The sequence below is a fragment of the Hoplias malabaricus genome, chromosome 13, assembly GCF_029633855.1.
Source record: "Hoplias malabaricus isolate fHopMal1 chromosome 13, fHopMal1.hap1, whole genome shotgun sequence".
Classification (NCBI taxonomy): Eukaryota; Metazoa; Chordata; class Actinopteri; order Characiformes; family Erythrinidae; genus Hoplias; species Hoplias malabaricus.
In genome coordinates this window covers 10286369-10310061 of record NC_089812.1, presented here as the reverse complement: position 1 = coordinate 10310061, position 23693 = coordinate 10286369, and the positions used below count along the sequence as shown (strand labels likewise).

At 39.3% G+C, this 23693-nt stretch overlaps 2 protein-coding genes across 3 annotated transcripts in view; both read left to right on the top strand.

Moving 5' to 3' along the window:
* The first annotated feature begins 3472 nt into the window (after positions 1-3472).
* Positions 3473-17938, top strand: ube2d2l (ubiquitin-conjugating enzyme E2D 2 (UBC4/5 homolog, yeast), like). The gene is made up of 7 exons (XM_066642490.1): positions 3473-3840; positions 8066-8129; positions 8947-8978; positions 9111-9188; positions 9512-9617; positions 9824-9917; positions 16917-17938. Exons 1-7 carry the CDS (start codon positions 3817-3819, stop codon positions 16960-16962), a joined length of 444 nt encoding a protein of 147 aa, XP_066498587.1. The 5' UTR covers positions 3473-3816; the 3' UTR covers positions 16963-17938.
* Positions 17939-19670: 1732 nt separating this feature from the next.
* nfkb1 (nuclear factor of kappa light polypeptide gene enhancer in B-cells 1) overlaps positions 19671-23693 on the top strand; it is a 40073-nt gene continuing 36050 nt past the window's right edge. The window contains exons 1-3 of one of the 2 annotated variants that reach the window (XM_066642488.1): positions 19671-19918; positions 22342-22382; positions 23280-23361. In XM_066642488.1, the coding sequence (XP_066498585.1) occupies positions 22347-22382; positions 23280-23361 (118 nt within the window). In that variant the 5' untranslated portion in view covers positions 19671-19918; positions 22342-22346. Of the gene's footprint in view, positions 19919-21130; positions 21223-22341; positions 22383-23279; positions 23362-23693 lie in introns of those variants that run through there. The other variant, XM_066642489.1, reaches the window with a different exon arrangement.

Below are 23693 nucleotides of genomic sequence, written 5' to 3'. Positions count from 1 at the left end.
ATGATTCCAGTGTCTTACCTTGAATTTCTTTTACTGGAAAGAAGATACTTTCAGTTTCACGCGCTTCACACGCACCTGCTCCATAAGGGTTTACAATTAACAATGAACAATGCTCACAATCACAGAGAAAACAACAACAATAATTTCAGTTAGATGTGGGTTATTGCCACGACCCTGGACTGAATTAATGAATGAATGAATGTGGATTACTGTCTTCCACAACTGACTAGGGTTCAGTTCCTCTGCTCGGGCAGAAACACAAAGCTATATATGGATTAGCTTCTGCTGGCATAGCCCACATTTGTAATATGAATAAAACTCAAGATTGTTACATAACATAGTCCCATCCCAAATGCTATAAATGTAAACATGACAATGTTTCTGTTATGCTTCAGTTATGTATTAATGATGCTGTTCTACTCACCAGCAATGATGACAACACTCAGAACAGTGTACAGCAACATTTTTGAAGTTTTAGAGTGTAGCTGAGCAGATAGATCACTTCCATACACTTCACACTTCGCACCGGTGTCATTTATGATTTCTCAGAAATGAAAGTCGCAGTAGGATATCTGTGGTCCAACCCTGCTGTTCCTATTGGACAGAGAAGAATGAAACTAACTTGGCTCACCATGGACATCATATGACACCAACCCATCAACAGATCACACACACACACACATTGAAAATATGATTAAAAGGCAGGTGGTTCAACTACACAGTTATTCATGTCTTATCTAATATTAAACCACAGTGAAAAATGAAACTTAGTTCATGAAAGTGTAAGTAAAACCTCATGCCAAAGTGTGTACATCTTGTATATAGTGTAAATATATATTTTAATATTTTGAATATTTTGAATCTTTGTATCCTACACAATATATAACACACACTGCTGAAAAGCTCCTGATGGTTGTGATCCAAACTTGTTACACGCCCATACTGACCCTAATTCTAACATACGGTACATTACATTGAAGTGAAAGCAATGCGTTCATCATTTTCCAAAAAATGAAACTAAAATTACCTTGTAGATAAGGTGTGATAATGTTTCATTTATATAGCGCCTTTCTCACACTCAAGGTCGCTTTACATAAATATAGACATCAGTACATGGGCGAGAAAAATAATAAAAAATATAGCCGCAAGCGGCAATGGCATTGTCCTAACACGAATGGGCCTAATTGGGACCTTTGGCCAGTCTGAGAGGTCAATGAGGCCTTAGGACACATGAACCATTTAGGCCAAACAAGGTAAAAATGAATGTATGATTTTGTTATATCTTCAACTAGCAGCTATCATTTTGAAATGTCTCATGTACTTAGGAAGTGCCCCTGTAAATATTTCTTTATGATTGGGCCTTGTTGGGCCTTTCAAATAGCTGCTGAAACCTCAGTGGCCAATGGCAGCCATTGTGTATAGTAAATATCAACAACAACATAGAATCTGATTAAGTACATCACTCACTAACTGCATGTCACGTGTCCATGAGCAAGGATCTGCACAATGAGGCCTTAATGTTGGTGTAAGGAGCATCAGTACAGAGAGACCATAAGCAGTTTTGGGCAGTGAGGCTTCACGAGTGCTAATGAACCATTTGTTTTAGTTTAGCAAAGGACATGATATGACTGGTGAGCACTGTTTTTAATATTATGATAAATATTTTTGTTCATATGTTATGACCTTTGACCTGTACAGAGAAATAAGTTCTTGAATGTAGATGAACAAAGCAATATATGGTCTTAGAGTGCCACCTGCTGGTGAAACAATTTACTACTGTCCCATAGAGGAGCTGAGCTGTTACAAATGCACAAACAGATTATTTAAACAGCTATTGCTCTGTGAATATTTCACTCACATTGACATATATGGTATCAGAGGAATCCTAAGGACCTGAACTTTAATTATTGATAATAAAATGTGGAACTTTCATCACTATGTGGCTTACAGGCCCCTCCCAATTACAGAAATCCAGCATGAACACAGAAACTGCACATAACATGTAATTGTCTAATTGTAGCTCTCCCTTTTGATGGATTTGTGTCATATTTTACAGGCTCCTTCAAGGTAAGACTCTACATATTTATGTAAATTGTGGTCTTGATTGGGCTTCATTTGTTTGAGTTACAGCTGAAAGAATGTAAAAACTCAGCTCGCTTCGACTAATTGACTTATTGTTTCAACAGTGTGTCCAAATGTTGTACTTTTTTGGATAATTATTTACCTACAGACTCTGCAGATTCCAACAAAGTCAATTGTTTTGGAATAGAGCCAAATTCCACGGACTAGTTCGAAAAAGTTCAATTTTGAACAACTGGTTATTGAGAAAAAACGATGCATTTTTTCACAACACTTGCAATTACAAAGTTGTTAGGCCCTCTGCAGAGTATACAAAACTGCAAACTGTGTGTCGATACGCTTAATTTTTGCTTAGATATATCAAATTTTCTTGGTATAGCGCCACCTAGTGGCTATCGTTACGTAATTTTGTATGCACTTAGGAAGTGCCCCCAGGAACATACCAGTCAAGTCTCATGATGATTGGACCTTGTTAAGGTAGTCAAACAGCTGCTGAAATCTAATTGGCCGATGACGATCACAATTTTGCCCGAATCGCGTTGTCCTTAATTTTCCACTTATAGCTTTGCCCATAGAAGCAGCATGCCAAAGAACGGTTCAAACAGCCTTGCGGATGCTGAGATATAAACTTGTAGCATTTACAGCGCCCCCTAAAGGTGTATTGGCTCCTCCTTTGACATGCTACCTCAAAATTATAACAGGAAGTGGAATATGAAATTTTAACACATTTGAGTAAAGTATGAAATTGTTATGAATTTTTAAGTAAAACATACGAAAAGCCGAAGAGGTTCATTTGCTTATGGCGGCCATCTTGAATCGAAATTCTAACATTTTTTGGATAATTATTGACCTGCAACCTCCTGTGAACATTTTGGCACCATGCTTAAGGGAAATGGACTAAAATCCCCGGACTAGTTCGCAAAAGTAGATTTTGCAAATTATGAATTTTATCACTTATTTCTAGTGGGCGGAGCAAAAATTTGATTAACCCGTTTTTGATATATCAAGGATCAAGGAATCAGAGAAAAAAAGAATTTTGTTTCTACACCCCACGGTTTATGAGATATGGCCCTAAACGCGTTTGGGTTTACTATAGCGCCACCATGAGGCCAGGGAGTGTAATTTTTATTGGCTGAGTCATTTAACGGGTTCCCTATTAGTCTGCCAAGTGTGGTGTTTCTAGGCCTTACGGTTTATGCTCCACGTTGCGTTTTAGCCGAGAAAAAGAATAATAATAATAAGAAAAATCCTAACAATTACAATATGGTCCTACACTACGTGTTAGGACCATAATAATAATAATAATAAAAAACAACATTCAGTTGACTACGGTGTTGATGGAACTGTAGAAAAAAACAGATGCACGTGAGGGTAATCTCACCACACTCAATACCATACCACACCATTCCCTGTTTGTAGCTCCGCCAAGAGGAGACATTTTGTGGATGAGAGAGAGAGAGAGAGAGAGAGAGAGAGGCTTCAGTTTGAACCCGAACAGCGCCACATTAAGGCGACTAATGAAGAGCGTCCTTTATCCCTTTATTACCAAACCGTCAGTGGTATTTACTTTATCGTTAGCCTGATAAACTCAACTGAATAAGTGTCTGGCCCTTTAGTTTAATCTTAGTTTATCTGTAACCATCTGCCTGAGAGAGTGAGGCCAAAGCAAGCCGGCAGTGTATCGCAGCTCCCCCGGCCAGAACCTCCCAGAATCACCGGTAACCAGACGGACCCGGAATGGCGTTGAAACGAATTCACAAGGTAACGTTTACGTTACTTTCAACTCCAAAAACTGAGTCTTAATGTATGTTCTGTTTATATTCTCGGTGTTTCTTTGCTTATTAACAGGGTGAACCTCATAGCTAGCTACATATCTAAGGGGAATGCTGGCTTTAGCTTCAGAAATAACATTAGCAGAAGCTAGCAAGCTATATTTACTGGAACCACTAGGCCATGTCCTTTATTTTGATTTATTTGTCCATTTATTTATTCATTTATTTAATTAATTCATCGACAGTTCGTAACGTTACATGGTTTTTCAAAAGCTAATAAAACTGATGTAATATTAAGCGTGAATGTGTAAACAGTGTTCGTTACTCTTAATACGTACAAATTAGCATTGCACCGTATTGTAATGTTGCTTAATGATGTAGAAATCCCAGAAATATTTAAAGTAACCGTTAACCCTGTAAAGTGACCTTATTAAATGAATTTCTAACGTGCTGGTTTCTAATTCCACAGCATCTTCATCGAATTCCTCGGTCCACCTTAAATGGCGCAGCTGTTAACGGGCATTCTGGCGCTGGTTAAGGTGGAACGGAGAATTCGGATAAAAAGGGGTTTAGCTTGAGAATGAGAGATGTTTTACGTGGGGTTGCCATCCCGCATGTATACTAGAGTTCAGTGTTGTAGCCTGTGAAGACGTTAGATGTTTTTATATATTAATATTATACGATTTAAACCAATGTGTCAGTAACGTAGCTTCCATTGCTATTCTGCGTGTAGTTGAGTAACACCGGCAGCTAACGTGAGCATGCTTCAGTGAGGGGCCAGATTCATGTTATCGTGTTAAGAATGATCCTCAGTCTAAAGTTAGTCAGCTTTGTTGATCCCTTCCTTTTCCTTCGTTGTGTCTTTGATATTCTAGGGACTTGATGTTACAGTGATGTAATGAAGCTTGTGGTTGCTCTGAATTTCCTGCTGTTTTTGCTATTTTTTTAATGGACAAAATTGACCAATGGGCAAGCGTATATCTTGCTCAACATCCTGCTGTTGTGAAGCTGACAAAGTGGATAAAGAGTATACCACTGCTTTGATTTAGTGACATCACAAATACACAGATTTGACATTATTGACTTACGAAAGAAATATTTTCTTAGGTTAATCATCGATACTTTGTATGACCAACATGGGAGTCCTGGGAGAATGCTAATATCCAATATCGGTGTATTTTCACTGTCTAAGTTAAACGATATTGGGACTGTCTGTCTGGCTTTGCATTGCAGATATAGGTAACAATTTTTAACTGTTACAATTAATAAAGTGCAGACCTTGTAGCACAGTATTTAACCAAATATTGCTTTTAAACAGAACTATTTTGATGTCGTTGTGCATACCAGATAATAACGTGTCCCTGCTACCTCATAAAAGAGCAGCACTGAAGTAATATTCAGTTTTCTGTGAGCAAAGACGTTTACGTTGTCGTTGGGCGTTTGCGAATCTTATCAATGTGTCTTAATGGTTACAGCTCACTGTTGAATTCAGATCTTTTGTAATGGTTCCCCGGAACAGATTTTGCAAGACGTTTACCCTGTAGTGTGAACTAAGTGATGTTACACAATCGGCCTATTGTTGAACTTGGCATTGACACAGTGTTTCCCTTTAAACGGGAATTGATTAAATATGTTTAGCTGGTTGAGATAGTCGCAGGCTTGTGTCCGGTTAAATGCTGACTCTTTATGACTTTTGTTTATCTGTCTTTCTTTTATGCTGATGATTTGAGTAGTTTGCCCAAGCGTATCTGTCAGGTTGTAGATCCAGTCGCATTCTTCTTGCTTTCTCCAGTGCACACTGGGACATTTTCTCTGCTATACCCAATCTGAAATATGCAGGCATAAAAATAGCTGCTCCTGCTGTTACTGCTGTCCTATATGTGTACTGTATTTGTTGCATACTGTGAGCTATTGTTTTTTTTTCCTACTTTTGCTAGATGAGACGCATGAGGAAATATCATGTGTTATCGAGGCATATGGGGATGATAACATGGTCAGTTTGTGTTGTGAACTATATTTTCCATATATTTCGGTGTCACATCTGTTTGAAATTTGCATTCATAACGATAATCGTACAAACCTGACAGAGCTTGTATTCACTAGGTAGATACTGTGTAAACCCATATTTCAGTTCATTCGAATGTGGCACACTTTTGTAATCTGACAGAGAGCCCCTGAGGTTGGTGGTTACAAAAAGCAGTTTGGAGTCATTGTAAAATGTATAAACTACACACTTCTTTTTTTGTTATGTATTAATGCGGCACATTTTCATTCTTGTATAAACGCAACCCCAGGCTGTGTTCATGGTAAAAGCACAGTCACACAGAGCCTCTTGTGGCTTATCACTTTGCAAAACAAGTTTTTTTTTTTTAGTGCAGAGTGCTGCTTCATTTGGTGGGTGTTATAACAGTTATTGTTGACAAGTGTGTAAAATCTGCCCAAGCACTTCTGACATTTGTTTTCTTTTTGGTTGGCATCTGGGCCAAGGTTACCAAACTAGATCTCAGCATACTTTCAGATGACTTTCATCTCGTGTCTGACCTAATGAAACCAACGAGGGTCCCTTACACACGAAAGTGCCACTCCAGAGCTTGCTAAGATTTGTTCTTGGCACATCACTTCTAGAGAAACCCTTATTTGCTTTGTCGTATCAACCACAAGCAAGTATGTTCTTCCTGCCACTTTCTTTTCTCTATCTCTCTGTCTGTCACGCGCAAACACGAAGCGAAAGAAAGATAGAGAAGTATGTCACTTTGCTTTAAACCTGGTTTCTCAGAAATGATTGTGGTAGGTTATGTACTTGTGAATTATATACACATCATTTCATATTCAACATTGATTGAGACCTCTTGGCTGATTGGTTATCCATAACAGCACACAATTCCTAGCAAAGTTATGTGTAAAATAACTGGGTTTGGATCCATTTAGGGTAAAATATAATAATATAATTACAGAAGTGTGTATATATTCCACCTTAAATTGTGCAGCTGTCAATGTCACACCAGTGTCAGTTCTGTGAAGTTGTGAATTATATTATGTTTGTACCTTAACCCAGTGGTACTGTGGTGCAAAGGGTAGTGTGTTGCTGCCTGAAGGCTGCAGGGGCTCAGGATCCTGGCTTCAAGCCTCACTGTTTATGAGGAGTGTGGTGTGTTCTCCCTGTGTCTGTGTGGGTCTCCACCGGGTGACTGTCTCTGAGGAGTGTGGTGTGTTCTCCCTGTGTCTGTGTGGGTTTCCTCCGGGTGACTGTCTCTGAGGAGTGTGGTGTGTTCTCCCTGTGTCTGTGTGGGTCTCCACCGGGTGACTGTCTCTGAGGAGTGTGGTGTGTTCTCCCTGTGTCTGTGTGGGTCTCCACCGGGTGACTGTCTCTGAGGAGTGTGGTGTGTTCTCCCTGTGTCTGTGTGGGTTTCCTCCGGGTGACTGTCTCTGAGGAGTGTGGTGTGTTCTCCCTGTGTCTGTGTGGGTTTCCTCCGGGTGACTGTCTCTGAGGAGTGTGGTGTGTTCTCCCTGTGTCTGTGTGGGTCTCCACCGGGTGCTCTGGTTTCTCAAAACGTTGTGAATTGGCGGTTTGAGTGTGTGATTGGGTAGACTCAGGATCAACCATGACTCAATCATGATCAAGCAGTTACAAATTATGAATGAATGAACGAACGAATGAATATTTCGTTGCATGGTTCCAAAGCAAAAAGCATGGTTCCTGAAAATGTTAACAAAGGCATCTCCTCGGGCTCCGTGATGTTTGTGTGTTTTCTGAATGGCGAAGCCTCTGGGACCACAGTGATGCTGTTTCTGTGATCTCATTGAAATCACAAAGTGTGTCTCTTGGCTAAGTGTCTAAAAGGTTGATCGTGTGCTTTTGGCATTGGCAGGCTCAAAGGAGTCATTTTTTCAAAGCTAAAGTAAGGATTTTTTTCCATTATTCCCCTACATAACCAGTGAAATTGGCTGATTGTGGAAAGTTCTTCTTGCTACGCCTCAGTATCAGGTTTAGGGTTAAATGTAACTTCATACATATAGATGAAGGTGGGAAAATGATAAAAATGTATAAAAATTAATAAAATTGCAATATGTAAACATAAAAACCCCAACATTTTAATTATTTATTTATTTATTTATTTCATGCATTTGGAATGTATATCCAGGTATTTACAAATTTGCCAACAACTGTAGTTATGACCCCCCTCCTTTCTGACTATGTGTGTGTGTGTGTACAGGAGCTGACCGATCTGGGTCGGGACCCTCCAGCTCAGTGTTCTGCAGGACCAGTGGGTGATGACTGTGAGTGCAGTTCTCTTTAATTTTAATCTTCTCTTTTTAAACTTCACCCTGCTCTCTGATGCTGCCAGCCTTAGGTGGTGAGATCACTTTTAAACCTAAATAAGGACCGGCCTAGTGCTGATGTCATCGGATCAAGTTTTCCTGCTCTTGAGGCGGACGGTTTGTGATCGGATCTTATGTGCCCAGCAGATCTGTCAGCATTCAGCAGTGACACAGCTGAGTCATTTAAAAGTTAAAGTGAGGCAGTCTGCCCAATAGTTGACTCAAGAGTTGTGCAGTGGTCTGTCATCACAGTTGACCCTCTCTTCAGGAGATTGCTGGTTCAGTTTCTGGTGATTGCTCAGGGAAACGAGGCCAGCAGTCCAGTAGAGTACAACAGGCCTGACTAGGTGTGTGAGAAGGTCTACCTTCTCATTTATCTGGCATCGCTGATCTGTCCATTTAGTATTCTCCTCCAAGCATTTTGAGCTGTCCCTCTCAGCCTTATCCTTAGCAAACCAATTGGTAAAAATATAAGAAAGATAGAATAAGAAAAAGGTTGGTTTTGGATCTAAGCTCTGAGTGTGACAATGTTGTTGTTAGTTTTACGTCCATTTTCAGGTTTGATGATTCTTTGATTATTAATTATTGAGCAAAGGAAAGTCACTATATGAATAAAAGTGGGGATGATTTTCCTGTCCATAGTTTGCCCACGTAGGTGTTCGTTCATTGCTCATTTGCTAGGTTTCAAATGAAGCCTTTCCCCTTAGTATTTTTGAATCTTGACAACTATGAAAGCACTCTCTTACCTAATAACATCTGTTTCTATTTTCTGCAGTGTTTCATTGGCAAGCTACAATTATGGGACCTGTAAGTATGCAAATACACATTTTTCCTGATGACGGAAGTGTTCTTCATTTTCATATATCGATAAATTCACCCATTTTGACGTGTCCAGCTTTGGCGTGTTGACCTTTCAGATGATGTTTGTGTGGTTTGCAGAACGACAGTCCGTATCAGGGGGGCGTGTTTTTCTTGACCATACATTTTCCTACAGACTACCCTTTCAAACCACCTAAGGTATGTAGCCAGCATCCATCCGCATTTAGGGAAAGCTTTACCAGTTTAGAACAATTTGGATTTTCCACTAGACTGATTTCCATCTTATAATGGCAGTTAAGCATTTACCAAAGCGTCACAGAAATAGTTCTGTACCATTATTTTTATACCTCTGATAGGTCTCAGGTGTAAAATGTGGAAAATTTCCTGACAAAGCATGGTTTTAGTGTCCTTAATATCCTGTGTTATCACTTGTCAGTCCAAATTTGTCTTAGCAAAGCTGCATTTAATTAGGACATGCTGCTTGTTCTTTGGGTTTAAATCCATGATCTTCTCTTGTGCAGGTTGCATTCACCACAAGAATTTATCACCCAAATATTAACAGTAATGGCAGCATCTGTCTGGATATTCTAAGATCACAGTGGTCACCAGCATTAACTATTTCTAAAGGTAAGTTGGGAAAAGCAGAACCCTGTTATTTATGCCTGAGCTACTGTACACAATAATAACCTGAAAATAATCTGAGTTTGCTGGATGTCATAGATGGATGTTAGATATTAATATAAATATTATATATGTAAATAGACATTTATATAGGCATTTAAATTTGTCTGGTTACATTTTTTAAAATAACTATGATCTGTGATTTCTTGCAGTCTTGTTGTCCATCTGCTCTCTGTTATGTGACCCCAACCCAGACGACCCGCTAGTGCCAGAGATAGCTCGCATATATAAAACAGACAATGAAAAGTGAGTATTTCTGGGTAACTTGGTTCAGCTTGACAACAGTGAGATTAATCCAAGATAACGTCGCAGCATCACTATTTGTTAATGATCACTATTTTGATCATTTCAGAGTCATTCTGAGATATTTGTATTTCAGTGCAGTTTTAGGATGACTGTGCTTCAGCCAGTTACCTTTCTGCCAATCACTTCTGAGCCTGCACCAGACTTAAGATGGTTCTCTCTAGAGCTGAAGTCTCAGGTTTTTGCCCCCTTCTGCATTAGCAAACTTCACTGATTCAAACAGAGCTGAAGGTGTCACAATCACCTCATTCAATACAAAACACTGACAAACTATAGTTATTTATTAATGAGCAGAAAGACATTGTTAACCCTGATAGACCCAGGACTCAACATGAGGTTTGCGTAATAAAAGTATAAAGATAATAGCCTATGAGCATTAATGTGATGTGGTTTCAGTAAAATAGGTTTTGCCATTCTCTTATTTGCTAATGTCAGGAGGAAGAAGTCTAGCCATTCACTATGTCTAGATCAATGAGTAGAATACTTGGCAGCTTGTATTAAAATGCCTCCAAATGTACTAACATGCCGAAGTCATGGGATAACAGTATGTAAAATTGATTGGAATATAGGAGCAGAAGACCCACTAGAGTACCTCTTGGACACAGTGTCTCATCTGGGCTCATGAGGTTGCTAACTGAACCTTGGGTCCATGTATGAAGCCATAACCTCCAGGTGCCAGACGCTGCTGGTCATGATCATTAAGCATCGGTGGCCCAGCTACTGCGCTGTCCACTCTGCATGGTGGTGCCTTCAATGAATTCTAAAAGTTAAATGTAAACACTGATTCAAAAATAGAATGTTCCTTCCCTCCAGCTCCCACTATCGTGTCTCATTCAATGTTTGATAATTCACATCGCCTTGCCACGAGCACGCTGATCAATGTTCAGCTTCACTCACAAGATAATACCTCACAACTTGTACATGTGTGGCCATTCCCAAGCCGTCCCCTACAGTGTCTGGGAAGGGCAATACAAATTTGCAAAAATAACAACACATTTACAAGCTGTGAAACACATTTACAAACAGCCAGAACAGGTTTACCAGCCTGGAACACTTTTAAAAATGGACAGAACACTTTTACAAATGGCCAAAACACTGTTACCAGCCTGGAACATTTTCCCAAAGGCAGTACACTTATACCAGCCCAAAACACTTTTACAAACAGCGAATCAGACAGAAAGGGTAGGTTCAATGCTGCTGACATTTGTCAGTCAAACTGCTTCGAAAGGAAGATGTGAATGGAGTTTGGAGGGTAATTTCAAACCATGTTTGTCCATTTTGTAGCATGCTTTTAGTTCTAAATCACCTGTAAATGTTACCGTAGGTAAGTGGACTGTAAACACAAGCTACAGACAAAACATGGTTTAACTGACAAATGTCAGCAGCACTTCCTGTGTATTGTACATACCCTTTCCATCTGATTCGCCGTTTGTAAAAGCTTTTTGGGATGGTAAGTGTTTCACAGATGTGTGTTTTTATTTTTGTAAATTTGTTGTGCCCTTCTCAGCCACCATAATCCCCTGAGGTAATGGCATTTTATAATCAACTTACGTTACTGCTATCCCATGACTTTTGGCATGTCAGTGTATTTTTGTCATATTGAAGTTTTGGCAAATAAAAATGGAATGTGAATAAGCAGAGACTGTGACACACATCCTCTACAATGAGGTATTGGTTTGGTTTTCCAAGCTTAAACTTGGACCTACAAGCAAACTCATCTATTGATTTGATATTGGACTATTTTGTGAAAAGATTTTTGGTCATATTTCCCAGGAATACTAAAGGCAAGGCATTTTTATTTATAGAACACCTTTCATAAACAAGGGCAATTAAAAATGCTTTACAGAGTCAGAAGAAACAGTAAAATGCAGTTAAATTAAGAGCTACATTGCCATAAAGGCATTTAAAACAGTTAAAATAGTGCAATAAAATAAACCACATGATTAAAATTATTCAATTAAATTGATGTAATAAAAGAAAAAAACAAAAGTACAGTTCCAGACTAAACGCTGAGGAGTGTTTTAAACTGAGCCGTAAGCCTGTTCAAACAGGAATGTTTTCAGTCTTGACGTAAAAGTGTCTAAAGTCTGGGCTCTTCTAAAGTTTTTAGTCAGCTGGTTCCATTGAAGAGTGGCGTATTAGCTAAATGCTGCTTCTCCACCCCTTCTCAACACCCACTCCTAAAGTCATACACTTCCAAACAGCAGATATGAACTGGCAGCAACTCCTACAGTGTAGTGAAGCTTTGATATGGTTTTTGTAGACTGGCTGCAGATATCGCTTCTGCATTTTAGATGGCTTTTCCAGTAACTGATTTTGTTCTGGGGAAACACAGACCCTTTGAAGGGTCTCACAGGTGATCCTGACCGTGGTCTCCTCATAAAAGTATAACCCAAGACTGTCCTCTAGGGTTAAGGTGGAAGGTGTCAGAGGCTGGTTTCTGGGACACTTTAGAACTAAATCACAGGAGTAATGTTTAGAGAAGAGGGCTTAGGACTGGAGAAACGGGGGTGTTATTAGTGATCGGACAGTACTGTTCTCCTCCCTCAATCTTTGGCTGTGGTACCCTTGAGCAACGTACCTAGCCTGTGATGGATGTTGTGTATGTTTGTGTGTTCAGTGTCAAAGATAATTGTTGAACACATTCAATTTTTACGTTGTAAGTTATTGCAGATATACAAACTTAGTCTGGGGCAGTGATCATGAGTGTTTATAGCCACTTAACCTCTGCAAGCTAAATTTAGGACAGATTCATTCATCTGATATTCAAAAACCTTTTGAAGTGAAGTATTTTAGCGGCTGATTTGCATGAGTTCCACGCATATCCAAATGGAGTTTAACAGGAAACAATGGCCTACATTAATCCAAATTCTTAAATTCCCAATGAGCATTCACAGAACCACTGAAACATTTTTATCAGCCCGAAACACTTTTACAAATGGCCAAAATACCTTTACCAGCCTGAAACACTTTTACACACGGCCAAAACACTTTTACCAGCCCGAAACACTTTTACAAACAGCCAAAACACTTCTACCAGCCTGAAACACTTTTACAAATGGCCAAAACACTTTTACCAGCCCGAAACACTTTTACACAGGGCAAAAACACTTTTACAAACGGCCAAAACACTTCTACCAGCCTGAAACACTTTTACCAGCCCGAAACACTTTTACAAACGGCCAAAACACTTCTACCAGCCTGAAACACTTTTACACAGGGCAAAAACACTTTTACAAACGGCCAAAATACTTTTACCAGCCTGAAACACTTTTACAAATGGCCAAAACACTTTTACAAACGGCCAAAATACTTTTACCAGCCTGAAACATTTTTACACACGGCCAACACACTTTTACAAACGGCCAAAACACTTTTATCAGCCTGAAACACTTTTACACACGGCCAAAATACTTTTACAAACGGCCAAAATACTTTTACCAGCCTGAAACACTTTTACAAACGGCCAAAATACTTTTACCAGCCTGAAACACTTTTACACACAGCCAAAACACTTTTACAAACGGCCAAAATACTTTTACCAGCCTGAAACACTTTTACACACGGCCAAAATACTTTTACAAATGGCCAAAATACTTTTACCAGCCCAAAATACTTTTACAAATGGCCAAAATACTTTTACCAGCCCGAAACATTTTTACACACGGCCAAAACACTTTTACAAACGGCCAAAATACTTTTACCAGCCTGAAACACTTTTACAAATGGCCAAAACACTTTTACAAACGGCCAAAATACTTTTACCAGCCTGAAACATTTTTACACACGGCCAACACACTTTTACAAACGGCCAAAACACTTTTATCAGCCTGAAACACTTTTACACACAGCCAAAACACTTTTACAAACGGCCAAAACACTTTTACCAGCCTGAAACACTTTTACAAACGGCCAAAACACTTTTACAAACGGCCAAAATACTTTTACCAGCCTGAAACACTTTTACACACAGCCAAAACACTTTTACAAATGGCCAAAATACTTTTACCAGCCTGAAACACTTTTACACACAGCCAAAACACTTTTACAAATGGCCAAAACACTTTTACCAGCCTGAAACACTTTTACAAACGGCCAAAACACTTTTACAAACGGCCAAAATACTTTTACCAGCCTGAAACACTTTTACACACAGCCAAAACACTTTTACAAACGGCCAAAATACTTTTACCAGCCTGAAACGTTTTTACACACGGCCAAAACACTTTTACAAATGGCCAAAACACTTTTACCAGCCTGAAACACTTTTACACACAGCCAAAACACTTTTACAAATGGCCAAAATACTTTTACCAGCCTGAAACACTTTTACACACAGCCAAAACACTTTTACAAACGGCCAAAATACTTTTACCAGCCTGAAACACTTTTACACACGGCCAAAATACTTTTACAAACGGCCAAAATACTTTTACCAGCCTGAAACACTTTTACAAACGGCCAAAATACTTTTACCAGCCTGAAACACTTTTACACACAGCCAAAACACTTTTACAAACGGCCAAAATACTTTTACCAGCCTGAAACACTTTTACTAACGGCCAAAATACTTTTACAAATGGCCAAAATACTTTTACCAGCCCAAAATACTTTTACAAATGGCCAAAATACTTTTACCAGCCCGAAACATTTTTACACACGGCCAAAACACTTTTACAAATGGCCAAAACACTTTTACAAACGGCCAAAATACTTTTACCAGCCTGAAACACTTTTACAAATGGCCAAAACACTTTTACAAACGGCCAAAATACTTTTACCAGCCTGAAACATTTTTACACACGGCCAACACACTTTTACAAACGGCCAAAACACTTTTATCAGCCTGAAACACTTTTACACACAGCCAAAACACTTTTACAAACGGCCAAAACACTTTTACCAGCCTGAAACACTTTTACAAACGGCCAAAACACTTTTACAAACGGCCAAAATACTTTTACCAGCCTGAAACACTTTTACACACAGCCAAAACACTTTTACACACAGCCAAAACACTTTTACAAATGGCCAAAATACTTTTACCAGCCTGAAACACTTTTACACACAGCCAAAACACTTTTACAAATGGCCAAAACACTTTTACCAGCCTGAAACACTTTTACAAACGGCCAAAACACTTTTACAAACGGCCAAAATACTTTTACCAGCCTGAAACACTTTTACACACAGCCAAAACACTTTTACAAACGGCCAAAATACTTTTACCAGCCTGAAACGTTTTTACACACGGCCAAAACACTTTTACAAATGGCCAAAACACTTTTACCAGCCTGAAACACTTTTACACACAGCCAAAACACTTTTACAAATGGCCAAAATACTTTTACCAGCCTGAAACACTTTTACACACAGCCAAAACACTTTTACAAACGGCCAAAATACTTTTACCAGCCTGAAACACTTTTACACACGGCCAAAATACTTTTACAAACGGCCAAAATACTTTTACCAGCCTGAAACACTTTTACAAACGGCCAAAATACTTTTACCAGCCTGAAACACTTTTACACACAGCCAAAACACTTTTACAAACGGCCAAAATACTTTTACCAGCCTGAAACACTTTTACACACGGCCAAAATACTTTTACAAATGGCCAAAATACTTTTACCAGCCCAAAATACTTTTACAAATGGCCAAAATACTTTTACCAGCCCGAAACATTTTTACACACGGCCAAAACACTTTTACAAATGGCCAAAATACTTTTACCAGCCCGAAACACTTTTACAAACGGCCAAAATACTTTTACCAGCCTAAAACACTTTTACAAACGGCCAAAATACTTTTACCGGCCTGAAACACTTTTACATACGGCCAAAACACTTTTACACACGGCCAAAACACTTTTACATATGGACAAAACACTTTTACACACGGCCAAAATACTTTTACCAGCCCGAAACACTTTTACAAATGGCCAAAATGCTTTTATCAGCCTGAAACACTTTTACAAATGGCCAAAATGCTTTTATCAGCCTGAAACACTTTTACACACGGCCAAAACGCTTTTACAAACGGCCAAAATACTTTTACCAGCCCGAAACACTTTTTACAAATGGCCAAAATACTTTTACCAGCCTAAAACACTTTTACAAACGGCCAAAATACTTTTACCGGCCTGAAACACTTTTACATATGGACAAAACACTTTAACACACGGCCAAAATACTTATACCGGCCTGAAACACTTTTACAAATGGACAAAACACTTTTACCAGCCTGAAACACTTTTACAAATGGACAAAACACTTTTACCAGCCTGAAACAGTTTACAAACGACCAAAACACATTTACCAGCCCGAAACACTTTTACAAATGGAAACAATGGCCTACATGAATCCAATTTCTTAAATTCCCAGTGAGCATTCACAGAACCACTGAAACACTTTTACCATCCTGAAACACTTTTACAAAGTGTGACTTTGTAACACTTTTACTTTTGTGATCCAGAACTAAACATCCAATGTTAGCACCTAATGATACGAATCTACCTAGTAATACCCTTCATGGGAAAAGAAATGTGTGCTGAGAAGCCATATAGTGTAGCACCGTTCTTTATGAATTACAGTGAGAATGTGTAATGTTGTGGGCAGAGTAGTGGCTCCCACACCTAATTTCTCATGGTTTGTCAGTGTAAATATGGACGGCATTGTAACACTGAGGCAGCCGGCACATGAGCGGAGACGAGAGGCTATGTAAAGCCGAGCAAGGAAGCTGTCGCTGTTGACCTTGACGATTTTGCAGTGTTGACGTTGGCTTGAGCACAGTTGGCAGAGAGGTGCTTGCTTGCCCAGCATGTGACAGCGCCGTTGCAATTGCATTAGCAAGCCCCTGCACCACTGTTAATCTCTCCCTCTCTCCCCTTCCCTTTCTCCTTCTCACTCTCCTTCCATCTCTCTATCTGTTCTGTTCCAGGTACAACAGAATAGCGCGGGAATGGACTCAAAAGTACGCCATGTGATACCTGAAGAAATATCACTCCTACAAACCTGCATTATAGCTGGATAAAAATTCAGTCCCCACGTGTCCCTTTGGTTTGTCTCCTCTTTCAATGAATTGGCACTTCTCCTCCCCACTGTCTCTGACCAAATAATTCTTATTATCATTGTTATAAATATTATTTTTGCTCAGTTGTTTTCTTTCCCTTTTTAAAATGTCCACAAGCTTCAAGGGGTAGCGATGTCACATTTCTGTTCACCATCAATTACAACCCCCCGGGTCTGAGCTAGGAAGCATGTCTAAAACTAAAGGACCCCCCCACCCCCCCCAGCCACTTTTTATTAAGAAACGATCAAACAAATAAAGCAAAAAAAAAAAAAAAATGAAACATAGAATATCAAGCGCTTTTAACTCATGCCACATACTGGAGGTGCTATTAAGAAAATAATAATAATAATAAATATATAAAGAACTCCACAAAATGATGGTCCTTTGTGAGCGATCTGATGCTGGGTTGGCCTTCACGTTTTTTATAAGCTTTTTCCAATAGCAATGATGAAGTCTGTGATCGATATAATACTCTTGCTTCTAACTGACTGTTTCGATGGGCTGAATCAATCCCTCGCATCAGCAGTCACGACCAATATAAGACCTATTTTATGCATGTTCCGAGGAAAAATAACTGTACAATCGATGGTCTGCTGAAAAAAAAAAAATGGCCATCTGCCACAGTGTTAAGGCAAACACACGCGTGTCCCGCTCAAACAGAGTTTGAGGACTTTTTGTTTTGTTACTTCTTTCCTTGCAGTCATTGTTTCTAGAACCAGGAGCTATTAGTTTATCACTCGTCCTCAACACTGTTCGCTTGTTGCACTGAAAACATGATCCGAAGCTACCGAAGGATGACTGGTCAACTAATAGCTCAACTAGCTGTTGATTTCTTTTGTTTGTTTATGTTTGTTTGTTTGTTTGTTTTCTCAATAAAGTTCGTAAAAGTACTCCCCAGCAGTGTGGTATGTGATGTTTGTTGTGTGTTATGTTAGTTTTGAAAATGCAATTAATCCTGGTTAAATCCCTGAATGTGCAGTTTATTTTATTGATCATTGAAGCTTGGGGCTCTCTCTGGAATGGCTCAGGGATCTAAGCATTGGTCCTGTCACTGGGAGACCTCCGTTTCGATCCCGATAATGGGATCTCCAAATGCAGCTGGAGTCCTAGGAAAGCAAAATTTGGAATGAAGACCTCCAAGGACAGCTTGGGTGGTGGTGTAGCCAACAGGGGGCGCTGTCCTGGTGGTTCCTGTGGATCTCAATGCCAGAACGCAGTCACTGTACTGAACAAACCGCACTGTCCTTCTGATAAGACGTAAAACAAGGTCCTGACTTTGAGGTAAACATCTCTGGAACAGAGTCAGGCGCTGACCCTGATGTCCAGCTGAGGTCAGTTCTGGCCATGTGCTCATCCCTGCTCACAAGTAAACTGGCTCAATCGCTCCTTCTTTTCTCCTCTCTAATATCTGGTGAGTGGACTGTCGTGGATCGGCCACCGTCATGTCGTCCAGGTGAAAGCTGAATGTCACTAGTGGGGGTTGAGGCGACTCCCTAATGTCCTAAAGAGTGTAAAGTGATTTGAGGGTCTAGACGATTGTTGTAGAAGAGGAACTGTCATTCATTCAGTCAAACAATCAAAAGCAGATAGTGAAACCTTTTTCTTTCATCCACATGTTCGCAGCATTTGGCAGCCACACTCCCCCAGAGCAACTCATGGATCTAATAATGTTAGAGGTGAGCTGTTGTAACGTTAGGAATCTTGCCCAAGGTGCCATTGGTATAGCCATGTGTGCTTACCCAGGTTGAGAATTGAATCCTGGCCACCACACTACAACTTTACTCCTCTCATTATGTCTTATTTTATTCTATCATTTTATTCCTTAGGTTGAACTCTCATAGCCATCTTACAGTCAGGCCAGAAACTCCATTACCCAACATTCAACAGCACCTCAGTCTGAACAACAGCGGAGTGAGGACCATCAACAACTGTTAGACTATTAATAGTCCACCCCACTGATCCTCCACCACCTCCTGCTTGTCTCTGTCCTCCTGTCCTTGGGAGAGCTCGCCCTCTGACTGTTTTTTTTGTCACTTGGAGGACATGAGTATTAAATAATGGGAGAAGTGTTGTAAGAGTATTCTAAGCGGTGGATCAGACACAGCAGTGCTGCTGGAGTTTTAAACACAGTGTCCACTCACTGTTTACTCTGACACTCCAACCTTATTGGTCCGTTTTGTAGATCTAAAGCTCATCTGTTGGTGTGTAGTTTGTGTGAACGGACACAGGACGATGTCGGCTGAATATTTTCGGTTAAGGCCCAGTAGTGACATCGAAGGGTTGGACAAATCCTGTATCATCAGCCACATTAGTCTCACTGCAGCGCCCAAAAACATACTCTTCCACTGTTGGCGAAAGGTGACAAAGTATGCAGAGCAACAGGTAGACAAACTTCTGTAATAATGGAACCACAAAGTGCTCCTTTATGGTCAGTGGAGCTGAGAAGATGGACAGTGAGTCTCAAAATAAGGAGGCCAACTGAATGTTAAGGCTCTTGTGCATAGTAGACAAATGTAATGACCACGTTAGTCCGCCAGGTGGCGCACAGAGACACTGGGGTGAGAGGTTGTGACGTCACAGGGAATTTCCAGTAAGGAAGTGAAGTTTCTATACATACACATTGATCAGGGCTGGAGCGGTAATCGATACAGACGTATCGCCTGGAATCGAGTATTCTCTCATTTAGATTCAGTCTTAGATCTTCGTGGTGCGCCGATGAGGACCTGGGTTATTTGAACCTGAGATCAGCGGGCTAAAGTCTCTCGGAGTGATACATGGCTCTACCATTTGTTTAACAAGAAATCAATTCACTTTCGGACTGACAGCACTGCTTGATGTTGATCCTCTACAGCGGACAATTATCAGCGAGGGTAAGCAGCCAGACTTGCTTTTATTAGCCTTTAGTTTTGCTCCTGCACGTCTTAAAACAAACACATATTCATTTAACAACTTAAAGCACTTAAAATTTGTCTACGTTTTGTTTCAGAAACGCACTGTAGGCTTTAAAGAGTAAGTTTTCAGTCACTGGACCCAAATGTGGGACTCGTGCTACTGAATAATAAACTTAAAGGGGAATTCCACCTCTTTCCAGAAATTCTGCCTAAGGCGGCGGTTGGGGTGTAAACAAAACCAGGCTGAAAAGTTTGGGGTGAAATGCTCCATTTCTGAGAACTTAAATTTAACAGGAAATTACACAAATTGGGCTGAGCATCGTTCTAAGTCCTAGTGATAGGAACCAGACGTCAGAAGCCTGTAACACAGGTTACTACAACAAGTTATTACATGAAATGTTTTTGAGCACCTCTTGCCATATATTATTATTAAGTCAGGCCTAAACTTAGTCAGAAAGAGCAGGTACCTAAGAGAGTTTTACTCAGAGAAACGTTGACTGATATAAAATCTGCATGTACACACTAAACCACATTTGCCCCGGAAGAATTTGTAGATTTGATGACTCTTTAATATATAGCACGCTAATCTATTAAATTCACTGGTTTAATACGTAGAAAGACATAAAACTCTGGTTCCTGTGATGTCTGTGGAGGTGTTCAGGTTTTAGACGTTGGGTTCCTCTGCAGGGAAACATTTCACACTAACACCGCCTGAACGCACTCGTTTACATTTCAAAGGCTTAATTATGCAGACGTTTTAAAAACTTTAACGTCTTTGGGCACATTAGGATGAACATTTTTGGGTATTTAACTGAAGAAGAGTTTTAGCTAAGTTTCTTCAGAAACAACCAAGACATGAGGCAATAAACAAACCTCATAAATCATTAAATATCCCCAACTGTGAGAGATATTCAGAATATTATGATGTAAATAAAGTGACAGAGCTACCGAATAACCGAACAAACGTTAAGTTTCTCTATTGGCAGTGCTTGCAAACCTGCTCGAAAAAAGTAATAATTTCGCTTTACTGGAACATAAAGAGTTATTTGACGTGCGTGTAGGCTTTTTAAACACGACAGAAGGCTATTTCTGTGGGTTTTTGTCTACCGCAATCACAGAAAAATGAAGTTTAAGCTGCGCAACTTCCTATTTCTAAACAGCTTTAGCTTAGCAAGCTAGCTATCAGCTAACTAACACTGGCTCAGTAAAATCTGTGAAGCCGAGGCCTGGGACGTGTGTTTACACTCCAGCAGCTTTAACTGAACTTAATTAAGTGTGTAAAGGTAAAATAAGTGTAATTTTAGCTTATATAAATATTAAAACCAGCAGGTAACCTCATATGTACCTTTGAAAATGTAGGGCTTTGTTGTTGTGGTAATGTCTGTTACTGCATACTGTAAAAAAGTAGGTTTTGATACAGGTTTTTCGCAGATTTAAAGCCTTTACATTTTAAGCTTTTTTTTTTTAAATTGCTTTAAACAGTTTAAACTAACCCTGCTAACAGACTCAAAATGTGTTTATATGTAGGCCTACATTTCAAACATGTTTTATGACCCGTAAAAAGTCTGGACATTGCTTCAGCCTAAAACACACAGAACTCATATAATGGAAAACTGCATTTTCCTCACTTTTCAGGTAGTATGTAAATATTGCGGAAGTTTCTAAACGTGGTTTCCTTCTCAGTCTGAACAGTCCATATATAAACTAAACTGCAAAAGTAATCCATTGTGAATTGCCTTTTCTGTGATGTCACAAAAACCATAATATTTACATATATCTGCCTATGTCCTGAGGTTAGAAGGAGTACTATCTGAATGAGGGAACATACAAAGCACCCAGTTAAAACATATCATTAACATGTTTCGGTCATAAAATCATAGTCGGTTTAACTCTGAACAGTAAATAGATGTTGAAAAATGGTCATATCTCAGTAACTTACCTCAATTATTGGTACATGAAAGCGTACAAATAATTCAATTGGACCTCACAGGTGAAGTGAGACAAATACGTAACCATTAAAATATATGAAACATCTTATTGCTGATTATTAGCCTTCATTTGCTGGTTTTAAAAAAATGTTAAAGACTTTTTCAAAACTATTGTAAAGTAGTGATATCAGACATAGTCACTTATTTTAGCAACGTAAATGCTGTAATTGTTCAGACGTTCGGTTCCCATCACCACCACTATGAACCGTTCTGACAACTCTAAAATCTAAAAATAGGCCATTACACTGCTCTGAATGACATTGTTTTACATCGTATTGATTTAATAAGCATGCTTGAAATAAAAAATAAAAATCTATAAATGTAATGCACTATTTCCATTGAGCTACTGATAGCAGCACAAAGACTTAAGATCAGTTATTAATGTCATTCTTTCTTCTGTTTTACCTTTTGCAGGAACCATGACAGAAGAGGATACTTACCTTGCACACCATGAAGTGAGTGTATTAACCAGAACAAGCCTGCATACACATTGCCTGATATTAATTTTTGTATATAGCAGACTTATATTTAATGTGGGAACCTAGTACTGTCAGAATGAAAACTATTCTCAGTGGTAGACTTTTCGTTCTCCGGTATAACTCTGCATTAGACGGTTCATCACTTTTCATTATGATTCATAGTGTAAATTTGTCTGAGCGAAGGATTAGCATTGGAGATTAAATAAAGGCATGACGTTCTGCAATTAGAAAAGTTTAACGGTGAGAATAATGTCCTCATCACACAGGATGCGTCTCTTAGAAAGCTGCCAAGTGTTGCATTTTTTGCGTCTTGTGGTTGATGCTCACATACCTTCAAATCAACATCAAAGTAAAATGATCCTGGCGCAGAGAGAGCTGTAGTTTTCAATGTTCTTCTGCAGCTCTGACCTGCAAAATACATAATGCATATGTATGTATGATATGTATGATATGCATAATGCATATCAAGGTCCTTATCAGCAGCACTGAAACATTCTGAGTGGTTTCTACATAATGGAGCGCTCCAACCCAGACGCACGGAATGGCTTTCTTTACGTAATAATGTGTAACATTACATTATTTTTAAATTTTTTACATTAAAAATCCCCTTTAAGAGGTAACTAGAGGTGATTATACAGACTGTGTGCACATATAAACATGTACAACCACAAACTGTGCAGTTTAAAGTCAGTCTGTTGACTAGTAACACTTTATAAATGTTATAAATATAACACTTTGTTGATTTCCAAGGAAACTGCAAGCATTAATGAGACTGTATGGTGTCATTTTTTCATTACTCTGTAAAGACAGTGTTTCTGCAGGGAGCGAGTGTATTCATGTAACTGATATTTGTTATTTTTTCTGTCTCTCTAGTTCTTAGACTTCGGGCAGCAATGGATTCACTCAGTGGACCACCATTACCCGCCGATTCCACACACCAACTCACCACGAATAGGTAAGAGTCTATGTTTATCCTCAGCCACATCACACAGCTTAATTTATTCAAATACTTCACTAGGGTACCTAGGTCTAGAATTAGGTCTGAGTGTTAAAGCTCCCATATATGGGTATATTGACTCATGGGCTGTAATTTGGAGTTGGAAGAAACTGATAAAGTTAGAACATGGCAGAGCTGCACTCAAACTGCAGTCACACTGCTTCACACTTTGGGTTTGACTGTATGGTATTTCATAACACTTTGACATAGGACAAATGATATCTGGTTTAAAAAAGCTTTGTTTACAACTGGGTGAAGTAGCATCTATTTTCTGCAGCCCAATTAATTTG